The sequence below is a fragment of the Aegilops tauschii genome, chromosome 5 (genome assembly GCF_002575655.3).
Source record: "Aegilops tauschii subsp. strangulata cultivar AL8/78 chromosome 5, Aet v6.0, whole genome shotgun sequence".
Taxonomy (NCBI): Eukaryota; Viridiplantae; Streptophyta; class Magnoliopsida; order Poales; family Poaceae; genus Aegilops; species Aegilops tauschii.
This window is the reverse complement of record NC_053039.3, coordinates 329,497,961-329,511,655: the sequence shown is the minus strand read 5'-3', so window position 1 is coordinate 329,511,655 and position 13,695 is coordinate 329,497,961. Positions and strand designations below refer to the sequence as shown.

General features: G+C 58.1%; 1 protein-coding gene across 1 annotated transcript in view; it reads left to right on the top strand.

The window, feature by feature from the left end:
- LOC141022827 (uncharacterized) overlaps window positions 1–7,583 on the top strand; it is a 98,112-nt gene extending 90,529 nt beyond the window's left edge. The window contains exons 2-4 of the mRNA XM_073499097.1: window positions 6,033–6,117; window positions 6,269–6,535; window positions 6,634–7,583. Coding sequence (XP_073355198.1) covers window positions 6,033–6,117; window positions 6,269–6,535; window positions 6,634–7,424 — 1,143 coding nt within the window. The 3' untranslated portion in view covers window positions 7,425–7,583. The remainder of the gene's footprint in view (window positions 1–6,032; window positions 6,118–6,268; window positions 6,536–6,633) is intronic.
- Window positions 7,584–13,695: the final 6,112 nt, after the last annotated feature.

Below are 13,695 nucleotides of genomic sequence, written 5' to 3'. Positions count from 1 at the left end.
CTGCATTTGGTTGTTAGGTTGGTTGGAGTGAGCATTTTTTCAGTTATCGAGCAGATGCCTTGTTTATCTGTATTTGGTGAATAGTTTGGTTGCAGTGAGCATTTGTCCAGTTATCAAGCAGATGCCTTGTTTATCTGTATTTGGTTGTTAGGTTGCTTTTTTTAGCATTTGTCTAGTTATCAAGCAGATGTCTTGTTTATCTGTATTTGGTTGTTAGGTTGCTTTTTTTTAGCATTTATCCAGTTATCAAGTAGATGCCTTGTTTATCTGTATTTGGTTGTTAGGTTGCCTTTTTTAGCATTTGTCCAGTTATCAAGCAGATGCCTTGTTTATCTTTATCTTCTTGTTAGGTTTGTTGCAGTGAGCATTTGTCCAGTTTTCAAGCATATGCCATGTTTATCTGTATTTGCTTGTTAGGTTGGTTGCAGTGAGACTCTGTCCAGTTTTCAATGGCTATATTTGGTTGTTATACTGGTCATTTACGTCTTGTTTATTTCAGTCATTCACAATGTGTTGTTCATTATGTGCAAGTCGGAACTGTGCCACTCGACTACATCAATACCAGTTTGAACGGCTATATTTGGTTCCAGTTATTCCTGGCGTAGTTAACACATGCCCTTTATTTCAGTTTTACACATTTATCTAGTGTGATGTTTAAGCATTACCTACGTTCTATTCATTTTCAACAATACCAGTTTGAATTGCAATATTTGATGGCTGTTAAGCCTGCTGTCGGTAACATTGCCTTCCATTTATATCTGCTTTAACAGCATGCTGAAACCAACACATTCAAACTATCATTTGGAGATGATGTTGTTTACTTTGCGATATTTGTTTGATGTTAAGGTTGTTGTACTTATCATGCCTTTCCACTACTTATGCAGGACAACAACTGGAGTGGCCACCATTTTACGCCGAGGTTAGCTTCATCCCTCGGCTTGTACTCCCCCCGTCGTTCCATAATGTAGTGCATATAGATCCAGGCTTGGACACTAGTTAGCTTCTGATATTTTGCTTGTAGGTACATATGCCCTTGGCAAGGATCCACACATCGACCGTTTTTGCGTATGGGGCAATGAGATATTGATGAACAAGCATAAAGTGAGGAAACTGATAAGGATTATTAGCAAAATGAAACGAATGGTGGCAAGCAAATTATTTGTTTATGCTCTATCCAACACAACAGTGAGCTGTAGGATGGTAACTACAAACTCTGCAGCCTTCTCTTTTTACTGCCCATAATGAGTTGTTAGACAATAATGTTTGAATCTCTTTCGTTCCCAGTGGTTCCCGAAGCAGTTCACTCAAGATTACCTCGCAAAGTACATGATCGGTGGACACGCAATGAAGGTTAAAGTATTTCATCCAGACTACAATGAGCATCGAGAAGTCGTAATGAAGACAGTGAAGGATGGACGGGCAGCCATCACAAGAGGTTGGCCTAGAGTCGTGCACGCATTATGCATGGAGGAGGGCAAAGTATGGGCATTCCGCTTCACCTTCTCCAGCAACCAGAATGTCTTTCGCCTCTCTCTTTACAGTCTTTAGTACAACTGTGGTTCATCATTCTTTACTTGGTGCTTCTGTAGTTCTTCAGTATATGTACCTGTGCATCGAATTATGCATTCGTGGTTGAACCTATATTTGTAATAAACATGGTTGGATATGAAATAAGTGATTGCCTACTTTCAAATTCAAAACATATGATTTTTAAGTTAGGGATTAATTAGGGATTACACTGCACACGGTTTGCAAAAGCGAAACGTCTGCGATATACGTGGAGATCAGAAATGTTTCTAGGATCCACCACGTGTGCGATCAATCTCCACTGCACACACGATGTCGGGTGGTAGGTGCGACATATGCCAACGGGTGGCTTATCATGGTGGGAGCCAGTAAGACGTCGCCGGTGCCTGGAAACGGGATGAGGCGAAGACATGCACGCCGGCGAATCTTACCCAGGTTCGGGGCTCTCCGTGGAGATAACACCCCTAATCCTGCTCTGCGGGGTCTCCGCATGATCACTAGATCAGAAAGAGTAGCTACAAATGCTCCATGAGCTGTCGGGTTCAAGGGAGAAGAAGAGCAAGGCTAGCTCTTGCTTCCCTCTCTCTATGGTGTGTGTGTAACTCTAAGAAGCCAACCCTTTGCATGGGTGCCCCGGGGGGTTTATATAGGCCTACCCCCCGGGGGTACAATTGTAATCCGGCTGGGCGCGGGTCCCAGTCGTCAGTGTCTGTGCTCGCCGGCTTCTCCGCCGGCCGTTGGGGCCCGCCGACTGGTGGGTCCCGCCGGCTGCCGGCATCTTGGTCGACATGCCGGCCCCACTGCCTAGGGGTCTTGTCGGCGGCTGCTTACTATAGCCTCGTCCCTGATGACGAGGGCTTTGTCGAGGTAAGCGTGGCTACAGTGTGCCGCCTCGAGGGCTCTCACTGTAGCCTTACCTCGTCTTGTCTCCTTAATGTGGCACATGCTTCGAGGGAGGGGGGTAGCCGGCTTCTGGGGGCCGGCTACGCCCTTGGCCGACTGGGGGAGGCCGGGCCGCCTTCGCGCCTCTCTCTAGCTAAAGGGGCCCGCCGCCCGGGGGCCGTACAGGCGCCCGTCATAGATGACGTTGAGGCCAGCATGGCTACAGTGCCGAGTCGAACGGGAGATGGCCGGCCCGTACGGTGTCCTGTGGCCATGCCTGCCTCGGGCTTCGGGGGTAGTGGGCCGCACTGTGGCCACACCCCGTCTTGTCACCATTATGTGGGCGTAGTATTGGTGGGTGTGGTCTTGGCCGGCTTCTTGGAGTCGGCACTCTCTACAGCCGGCTTCCGGGAGTCGGCCATCTCATAGCTATCTTGGGGGAGGTGTCCGACGCTGGGTCACCTTCTGAGAGTCGGCTTCTGGGGTAGCCGACTGGGGGAAGGCGGCCCAGAGCTTTGAATGCTTGAAGGGTCAAATGGCCTGATAATTTTTGAAGAACCATGGGTAGTCGGTTAGGCTACCCATGGCCATTTACTCCGACAGTAGTCCCCGAAGCTGATTGGGCTTCGAGGTTGGGTGGGAGTCGAGAAGCTCGATCAGCTTCCTATCTTGACGAGCCGGTAGCGGGGAGCCGACTTTGGTTGGGGGCGCCGTCTCGGCGAATTTTTTTGGAGTCGGAAGGCGGGAGCTGGCCAGCGCGCGCACCGGGCCGCGGGCCGGCCACTTGCCGCCTGTGAACCACATGGCATCCCCTGGCTAAAAAGCCTGCCAGCCCACGCGCGCGACGGGACGTCACCACAGGTCGGGGGCCCGCCACGCCCACGCCCGGGCCCAGGCGTGGATTCTCTACGGCCCGAAGCCGCCCGCACGTCTTCCTGCGGCGGTTTCGGCACGCTTTTAGGGCGTAATAATCGCGAGGCGTGGGGGAGTGGGTGCAGTTAATCCCACGTCTCACCCCACGCCCTGCCTCCCCGGCTTCACCTTGCGAAGCTATAAGTAGGGGGAGGGGGAGAGCGGCAGGCTCTCGCACGCCCCTCCTCTTTCCACCATCTTCTTCCTCCTGCCCTTTCTTGCAACAGCGCCTCGCCGCCGCGCTGTTCCACCACTCGATCCTCCGCCGCCGCGCTCGTGCTCGCTAGCCCCACGCCACGATGCAGTACGGCGGGGATTGGGACGGCTCCAACGTCCATGAGGATCACGTCGAATACCTCCGCAAGACGCGGCGGCTGCTCGGCGTGGACAAGGTGGAGGTCCGTCTCGCGCCGGCGAAGGAGATTACACCGGAGCCGCAGGAAGGCGAGCGGGTAGTCTTCCGTTCGCATTTCTTGCGCAGCATCGGCCTGCCCGTGAGCGCCTTCTTCCGCTCTTGGCTCGAGTTCTACCAACTCCAGCCGCACCACCTCACCCCGAACACGGTGGTGCTGCTGTCCGCCTTCGTCACCTTATGTGAAGGCTACCTCGGCGTCCTCCCTACCCTCGAGCTCTGGGGGGAGTTCTTCCAGTCCAAGCTGGGCACGCGCATGCAAGGCGTGCCAGCTCAGAGTGGCGCCTTCATCGCGATGCGGAGGGTGGCTTCCGACAACCCCTTCCCCGTCATCACGCTGATCCAGTCGGTGAAGCTATGGCAAAAGTCATACTTCTACGTGAAGAACATCGCCCCGCAGGGTGACTACGTCAATCTGCCGGCTTACGTAGCCGGCCCACCGGCGGGCAGGCGGCCCCAGTGGTCCTATCGGGCCATGACGCTGACGCCGGCTGGAGCCGCAGCTGTCGCCCGACTGCGGGTGATGATTCAGTCGGAGGGCTTGTCGGGGCCCGACCTGCTGGCCGCCTTCGTCACGCGCCGGGTGCTCCCACTCCAGAGCCGCCCTCATCTAACCTGTCAGATGAGCGGCCAGCTCGATCCGAGTCGGATGTGCACCAAAGACATGCCGCACGACGAGGTGGCCCATATGGTGAACTACCTTGCGAACTGCAAACTCTCCGCAGAGTGGCAGTTCGGCAAGGAGCCATATTGCCGAGCTCATCCGCCGCCCACGGTATGTCCTCTTCTTCTCTTTTCCTTCTCTCAGTTTTATTGCCGAGTTCCTTTTTGCCGACTCTGACTAGCCGGCTTGTCTCGACAGAGCCCTCTTCTTCGGCCTGCAGGCGGGTTGGACGCGGAACGCCGATTCGTCCCTGAGCGGACGGAGCACGATCTGGAGGACCCCGACTTGGGGGCGGCCGCTATGGACGACAACACCGAGGCGGGCGGTGGCCAAGCCGGCGGCGAAGCAGGCGGCTCCGGGTTTGGAGTCAGCTTTGACGACTGGCCGGACGATGACGAGGCTGAAGTCGTCCCGCGCCGCCAGCCGGCGTCTAGCCACGGCGCGGGTTCCTCCACCGCGCCGCCTACTCGGGGCGGCGGGCAAAAGCGTCGCGCCGCGCCGGGCTTGTTCGGCAGTCGGCCGAAGAAGCCCAGAGGCGGGGCAGCGGCGACCAGGCGGGAGGAGGCAGCCGCGAAGGCGGCTCGCTTTCGCAAGGCAGTGAAGCAGCCGCAGACGGTGTCGGCGTAAGCGTACTTTCCTTCGTGCATTCTCCTTTCTTTTCTCTGGTAGCTCCTGAATCCTTGTCTTTTTCTCCAAATAACCAGAGCTCCATTGTCGCTCGAGCGGGCCGCCGCCGCCTCCGTCGTTGGGTCGCCAGGAGGATCCGAGAGCACCACTCGCCGCGTGGACCCCCGTGCCGATCTTCAGGCGGCGACGGAGCGGAACGCGCGGGAGGTGCGAGAGGAGCGGGAGGCGGAGGCGTTGAGGGCGGCCGCCGCCAAGGCGGCTTAGGAGGAGGAGGCGGCGAAGGCGCGCTGACGCCGCAGCCAAGGCCCAAGCAGAGGCTGCGGCTGCGGCGATGGCAGAGGGGGCCTTGTTAGTCACCCCACTGCGCGTCGCAGCACCTGGGGCCCCGGAGCCCCCGCCAGAAGAAGCCGGCGGTGACCAGCCGGGGCTGGAGAGGGATGACGACGTCGTCATCCTAGAGAGGGCGGCGGTACCGACCCCGCCGACTGGGGCGGCTCAAGGCGGCCGGCCTGATCTGCCGCCTACGCAGTCGGCGGGGGGCGAGCCGACCGCGAGGACTGAGCTGGCGGTCCGGACGCCGCCGAGCCGGCGCGCGGGGAAGGCTGCGTCAGAGCCACAGAAGGCTACGTCGGAGCCGCAGCCGGCCGCGGGCTCCAGCTCGTCGGCCCAGGATGTGGAGGTGGCCAGCGCCACCTCGGGGTGGACGCCGGGCGGAGGGACGGTCGTGATGAACGTGGTCGCGCAGGACGTCCGGACCCGGCTCCAGGCCCAGGCTACGGCGCTAAGGCGATACACCGACGAATTCCTTGCGACGCGGGCGGCCATCCGGGTTAGTCTTCTTATCTTGCTTCTTCTTGATCTTGGTTTCTTCCGTGGGGGTGCGTCAGCGCACCCACTGGGTGTAGTCCCCGAGTTCCGAGTTGGCTGCTGAGCAGGCGGCTTGGAACTTCTTAGTGGATTTAGCTTTGCTATTCTTGTTCTTACTTCGATCTTCTGCCTGTCTTGCAGGACTACCACAATCTTCGCGCGGCTGCCTTCAACTCCCAGGCTCGGGAGCTGACCCAGAAAACCGCTGACCTAACTGAGAGCCGGGGTAAGTGCTTCATCCTTTATCTCACGTGGGGGCGCGTCAGCGCACCCACTGGGTGTAGTCCCCGAGATTCGGGCCGACTGCTGAGCAGTCGGGTCGGATCTTCCTTGAGGACTTCCTCTTATTGCTTCTTCTTTTTCTGCCGTCCTTGCAGCGGCCAACGCCAGCCTGAGGGCGCAACTGGGAGGTTCTCAGGCTGCCCTTCGTGCCAAGGAGGCCGAGTTTGCCGCCTTGGTGCAGGAACGTGACCGCCTGGCCAAGAGGTTGGACGACCAGGAAGAGAGCCACAAGGCGGCTCTGAAGGCGGTGCAAGACAGCGAAGCCGCCCTTCAGGCCAAGTACGAGACAGAGGCGGCTGGCTGGGCCGAAGCAAAGCAGACGCTGATCAATGGCTATGGCCAGATCGAAGATTTGGTTGACGGTAAGCCGCCTGCTTCTTCGTCCTTTCTTGCCGCCTGCCGCTTTTGGCTTGTTTTCTGACTTGGTGTTTTCTCTTCTTTCTCTTTCTTTCTTGCACAGAGTACTTCCCTGGCTACTCTACCGCCGCCAACCAGATCATCGAGGCCCGCCGCCAAGCACGAAGGCAGGCTGGCGCCGAGATTGCACCAAACGCTGGCCGTTCGCTGGAGGAGCAGCTCTTGGCGATCCAGGCCCGTCTCCAGCCGGCTCACCGACTGCTCCGCCGGCTTCAGCGTGCCGAGGCGCAAGTGTTGGCCGCCCTCTGGCCCGGCGAAGTGGTTCCTCGCACCCCCAGTCGGACTGCCGACTGGCTGGAGGTGGCAGTCGGTCGCTTTGAAGCCTGGAAGGCTTCGGCGGCTCGGTCCGGCGCCAGGCGGGCGCTGGAGTTCGTCAAGGCCTGGTATCCCGGCCTGAGTCTGGATCAGCTAGCTACCTGGCGGCAGCAGGCCGACACGGAGCTGGAGCCGGCGCGACCGGCTATCATCCGGCGGGCTTCGGCGATCGCCGACTACACCGACACCAGCGCCTTCGCCCCTGAGGTAGATGACAACGGTGTTGCCCAGCCGGAGGAGTGGTTCGGGCTGAACCCGACAGACGGTGAAGACTCGGCGGAGGAGATCGACTCCAGCGACGAGGGCGAAGAGGAGGAGGAGGAGGGTGAAGACGCCGGGCCGGATGGTGGAGCGGCCGGCCAGCCTCAGCCTGACCGCGCCTCCAGCACCACGTCACGCGCGGGTGCGTCGCCTGCCACCGGTGGTGACCAAGCCGAGACCCGCCAGCCGGCCACTCCTTCAGCCGGTGACGCCGTCTCCACCGACCAACCCGGCTCCCGCACCGCGCCTTTAGTCTAGTCTGCTATCTTTTGTTTTCCTGTCTTGTCACTTTTGGAACAATATTCTGTTAAGTTTACACAATTCCACCCACTGGGGGTGTATTCGAACTATGTCGATTGCCGGCCTGTTGGGGGCTTTATATGTGTATATGACTATGCATGTGTTTGGTTTTTCCTCGTTCTTTGCTTTTCATCCTTCTGCTGTTTCCTTTGCTGCCCTCCCTTGGTTGCCGCCTCCCCAGTCAGACAGTTGCTCTGCAATCTGTGGCTGGAGAAGTGCTTGGCCAGTTGGGAGGGCAAGTACTTTAGCTTTGTTGGATTATAGCTAAGTGTTTGGGAAGCCGGCCAGCCGGCTGTTCTGACAGCCGGCAAGCGTGGTTGGAGGCCGTCTTTTCGCTATATGAGTTCATTAGTCCTTAGCCGTTTTTCGTGTGGGCGTCCTTTCTGCCTTGTCTCTTGCTAGTCGGACAGTCAGTTCTTCGAGCTGCGACTTTCAACAAGAGAGGACTCGGGAGCCGGCACACTACTTGTCTGACTTCAGGTAGAACTTTTAATATAGCTTAAGGCGGCCAGTCCCCGGGCCGACTAGTCGAACCCGGTGCCAGACAAGAAATCAAATGTAATAATACATTTATGGATATGACACTCGTCACTCATAGATAAATGAAGGCAGTCCCCGAGTACTGTTCGGGGGGCCTGTTGTTTCGTACTTAATACAAAAGGGTAGCATGATACATACTGCTTTCAACTGTAAAATCTTCTCAGGAGGTTCGCGTTCCATGGTCTTTCCGACTCCTTGCCGGAGTCATCCCTCTTGCGTGCTCTTGGTTTTTGCGCGTCGATCAAGTAGTAGGAGTCGTTGCCTAGTGCCTTGCTGATGACGAAGGGGCCTTCCCAAGGGGCCGAGAGCTTGTGTTGGCCGGCTGTTCGCTAGATCAGCCGAAGCACAAGGTCGCCCTCTTGGAAGGATCTTGGCTTGACCTTGCGGTTGTGGTAGCGGCGCAACCCTTGCTGGTAGATGGCGGACCGGCTGAGTGCTAACAGCCGGCCTTCTTCTAGTAGGTCGACGCCGTCTTCTCATGCTTCCTTGGCCTCCGCCTCCGTGTACATGGTGACCCGAGGCGAGTCGAACTCGATGTCGGTTGGGATGACAGCCTCGTCACCATATACAAGGAAGAACAGAGTGAAGCCGGTTGACTTGTTGGGGGTAGTGCGCAGACTCCAGAGGACAGCCGGCAGCTCATCGAGCCAGCAGCCGGCCGATCGCTCCAGTGGTACAACCAGTCGGGGCTTGATGCCGGAGAGGATGAGTCCATTTGCTCGCTCGACCTGGCCGTTTGACTGCGGGTGGGCAACGGACGCTAAGTCCAGTCGGATACCCTGCGTTGCGCAGAAACGTGCCAGTGCTCCTTTGGCAAAGTTTGTGCCGTTGTCGGTGATGATGCTGTGCGGTACGCCGTACCGAGTAATGATGTCGGTGATGAATGTTACGGCAGTCGGCCCGTTCAGCTTCTTGATTGGCTTCGCTTCGATCCACTTTGTGAACTTGTCCACGGCGACAAGCAGATGTGTCAAGCCGCGGCGGGCTGTCTTGAAAGGACCCACCATATCCAGTCCCCAGACGGCAAAGGGCCAGGTGAGGGGAATGGTCTTGAGTGCAGAAGCCGGCAGGTGTTGCTTGGAACTGAAGACTTGGCATCCTCTGCAGCTCTTGACTATCTCTTTGGCATCTTCCAAAGCAGTCGGCCAAAACAAACCATGGCGGAAAGCTTTGGCCACGAGTGATCTTGAGGCTGCGTGGTGGCCGCATTCGCCTTGATGGATATCCTTAGGATTGCCACTCCTTTTTCTGGCTCGACACAACGCTGGAAGACTCCCGTGACGCTGCGCTTGACAAGCTCTCTGTTGATTATTGCATATGCTCCGGCTCGTCGTTGCACTAGTCTTGCTGAGATCTCATCAGCCGGCAGCTCTCTGCTGACTAGGAATCTGAGGATGGGCTGGGCCCAAGATGGAGCTGTGACTTCTTCTTCTGTTAGTGCAGCCACCATGACTCGGGTGGGTGGGTCGGGTGGCGTAAAATTGGAGTCGGCCACCGCTTCTTGTGTTGCTGCAGTCCCCGGGCCGACTGCTGTAGTCCCCGGGCCGGGTGCGACTACGGCAGTCGGCGAGCCAGTTGTCGAAGTCCCCGTGCCGCCTGCGGGATTCCTCCAGTCGGATCCGGCTGCATCGGGGACAGGCGGTACGAAGATAGAGTCCGACTCTGGAGATGGCTTGATGGATGGCTTGAGGAGGCGCTGGAGGGAGACGCTGGTCGGTATAGCCTGTCGGGTGGAGCCGATCCGTGCCAGGGCATCTGCTTGCTCGTTGTCGGCCCTTGGCACGTGAAGGAACTCGCACCCTTCGAAGTACCCACTGATCTGCTGGACGAGGAATCGATAGCTCGCCATGTTTGCGTCCTTGGCGTCCCAGTTGCCAGACGACTGCTGGACCACCAAGTCTGAGTCGCCATAACACAGGATCCGGCGTATGCCGAGCTCTTTGGCTAGCCGGAGCCCATGTACGAGCGCCTCGTACTCGGCCACGTTGTTGGAGGCGGCAAAGTGGATTTGCAGCATGTATCTGAGTTTGTCGCCTTTGGGAGAGGTGAGGACGATGCCGGCTCCCAAGCCAGTGCGCATTTTGGACCCGTCGAAGTGCATCCGCCAATGGGTAGAGTCGGGAGCCGGCGGTAGGTACTGGGTCTCGGCCCAGTCGACGAGGAAGTCGGCCAATGCTTGGGACTTGATGGCGGTATGGGGCTGGTAGAAGATTGTGTATGGTGCCAATGCAATGGCCCATTTAGCCACCCGGCCGGATGCATCCCGGCTGCCTATGATCTCGGCAAGCGGGGCGGTGCACACGACCGTGATGGGATGCTCTTGGAAGTAGGGCTTCAGCTTCTTGGCGGCGAAGTACACCCCATAGCACATCTTCTGGTAGTGCGGGTAGTTTTGCTTTGAGCTGGATAGTACTTCGCTTAGATAATACACCGGCCTCTGGACTAGCTGGGCTCGGCCTTCTTCCGGGCGCTGGACCACGACAACTGTACTGACCACTCGGCTAGTCGCGGCAATGTAGAGGAGCATGGGCTCCTTCTCAGTCGGTGCCGCCAGGACAGGTGGGGTGGTCAGCATCTTCTTCAGCTCATGGAAGGCTTGGTCGGCTTGGTCATTCCACTCGAAGTGAGTGGACTTCTTCATGAGTCGATACAGGGGGAGAGCCTTTTCTCCTAGCCGGCTGATAAAGCGGTTTAGGGAGGCCAAGCACCCGGTGAACTTCTGCACATCTCGCAATTTGGTGGGAATCTCCATCCTCTCGATGGCCTTGATCTTCATAGGGTTGCACTCGATGCCGCGTTCGGAGACCAGAAAGCCTAGCAGCTGGCCGGCTGGTACTCCGAACACGCATTTCTCAGGGTTGAGCTTGATTTGGAATCGGCGCAAGTTGGCGAATGTTTCTTTGAGGTCTTCCAGCAGGGTGCCGCGCTTCTCTGTCTTCACCACAATGTCGTCTACATAGACGTGGGCATTTCTGCCGAGTTGCTGGAGGAGGCATTTCTGCATGCAACGCTGAAAAGTGGCACCGGCATTCCTCAAGCCGAATGTCATAGTCAGGTAACAGAAAGCTCCAAATGGCGTGATGAAGGCAGTCTTCAGGCGGTCTGCTGGGTCCAGCTTGATCTGGTGATACCCTGAGTAGGCATCCAAAAAACTCAACAGCTCGCATCCGGCTATGGAGTCTATCACTTGGTCAATTCGTGGCAAAGCAAACGGATCCTTGGGGCAGGCCTTGTTGAGGCTGGTGTAGTCTATACACATGCGCCACTTGTTGTTCTTCTTCAATACCAAGACTGGGTTGGCAAGCCACTCTGGAAAAAATACTTCCATAATGAAGCCAGCGGCGAGGAGCCGGGCTATCTCTTCTCCTACGATTCTTCGCTTCTCTTCTGACAGTCGGCGAAGGGGCTGCTTGACCGGCTTCGCGTCGGCTCGGACGTGTAATTTGTGCTCGGCGAAATCCTTCGGGACACCCGGCATGTCCTTTGGGGACCATGCAAAAATGTCTCGATTCTCGCGGAGGAAGTCGACGAGCTCGCCTTCCTATTTACTATCCAAGTTTGCCCCAATGACAGCAAACCTTTCTGGATTCTCCAGGTCCAGAGGTATCTTCTTAGTCTCTTTGGCCGGCTGGAAGGAGCCCTGCGCATCACAATCTTTGGGATTGGGGGACAGGGCCGGCTGCTTGCCGGCCATGGCCACAACCCGCTCCAGCATCTTCTTCTCTTCTGCCACTACGAGGGACTCGGCCAGCCGGCTGCTGGCCATGGCGCACTCTATGGACTTCTTGTAGTCGCCGGCTACGGTGATGATCCCCTTCGAGCTCGGCATCTTCATCTTCCGGTAGGCGTAGTGGGGCACAGCCATGAACTTGGCCAGAGCAGGTCGGCCAAGCAAAGCATGGTAGGGGCTCTCCAGATCCACTACCTCAAACCAGATCGCTTCTCGGCGAAAATGATCCTTGTCTCCAAAGAGAACATCCATCTTGATCTTGCCGATCGGGGAACAAGACAAGCCGGGGACGATGCCATGGAACACGGTCCGGCTTGGCATAAGCTGCTTTGCCTTGATGTTCAGCTTCTCCATGGTATCGCGGTACAGTATATTGATACTGCTTCCGCCATCTATCAGGACGCGGGAGAATCGGGCAGCTCGCCTCTCCATCGCGAGGGTGACATCCAAGACCAGTGCATAGGAGTCAGGGGATGGCATCACCTCTGGGTGGTCGGCCTGGCTCCAGTTGATGGGCTTCTCGGACCAGTGCATGAACTCGAGGGCGCTAGAGGCGACCGCGTTGACCTCTTGATGTTGACGGCGCCGACTGCGCTTGTCTTCGGCTTGGCTTGTGAAGACGACGTAGGCGGCGTGCTCTTCAGGGAACTCATCTTGAATGGCTCCGACTGCCGGCCGAGCCGCCGGCTGCTGGGGGGCTGGAGGCGGCGGGCCGAGAGGCGGAGGCGGCACCAACCCTTCGCCCTTGGAGATTCGTGTGAGCCAGTGGCATTTTCGGGTCGTGTGGTTGGACGGCTTCGCGCCGCTGTGGAACTTGCAGGGGGCGTCGAGAGTCTGCTCGTAAGAGAAAGCCGGCTGCCAAGTTGGCCTGCCACCCTTCTTCTTGGGAGCGGGACACTCTTCGGGCTGCTCATCTTCAACTGTGGCCACCTGCCGACTGGTGGAAGGCGGCATGGGGGCCTTGCGCTTGTGATCGTTCTGGTAGGGGCGCCGATTGGAGTCGCCAGCCGGCGTCTTTGGAGCTGGAGCGAACACCTTCCCAGAGGCGTCCACTCGGAGCTCGGTCTTCATCGAGGAGTCGGCCGTGGCGTACTTGTCCGCGATGATCAGCAGCTCGTCGAGGGTAGCCGGCTCGTCGCAGAGGAGTCGGTGCTTGAGGTGGGTGCCCTCTTGGCACCCGGTGGTGAAGTACTCGATGGCCTGAACCACGTGCACCCCCTCGCAGGAGTTGCGGAGCTCGGCCCACCGCGTGAGGTAGTCGCGGGTCGACTCATTGGGCCCTTGGACGCACAGGGAGAGCTGGCGAGGCTTGGGAGGCCGCTTGTACGTGCTGGTGAAGTTGCGGACAAAGACTTCCGTGAAGTCCAGACAGCTGTTGATGCTGTAGGGCTTGAGGCTGTTGAGCCAGGTGCGCTCTGTGCCTTGCAGCATGAGGGGGACGTACTTCACGGCCACGCGCCGATTGCCGTTGGCTATGCTGACAGCAGTGGAATAGTCGATGAGCCAATCTTCCGGCTTCACAGAGCCGTTGTACTTGGGCGTGTCTCTGGGGAGCGAGAAACCTTTGGGGAAGGGCTCGTCGCGGATGCGGGGGCCAAAGCATGGCGGGCCGACATCGTCTTCTTCTTCTAGCGCCAGGGATCGAGCAAGGCGATCGATCCGGTGGCGGGCGTCGTTCTCGCCGACTCCTTCTCGGCGGCCTAGTCGGTCACCAAGAGTCGGGTGCGTGACGGGCGGCGGGGTGAGACGTCTCTCCCTTCGAGGCGGGGGAGGACGCGGATTTCCTTGGTGCTCCACCGCTCGAGGGCGGCCTTCCGCGTCGCGCTCGATGGTGATACGAGTCCGGCTGCGGCTAGCAGCCGGCTCCTTGTCTTTCCTCTGGCGGGCGCCGCTCGCAGTCGGCGAGCGGGACGTCGCGGCGTGCTCCCGGCGCGGGCGCCGGCTTCGTGCCGTTCTGCA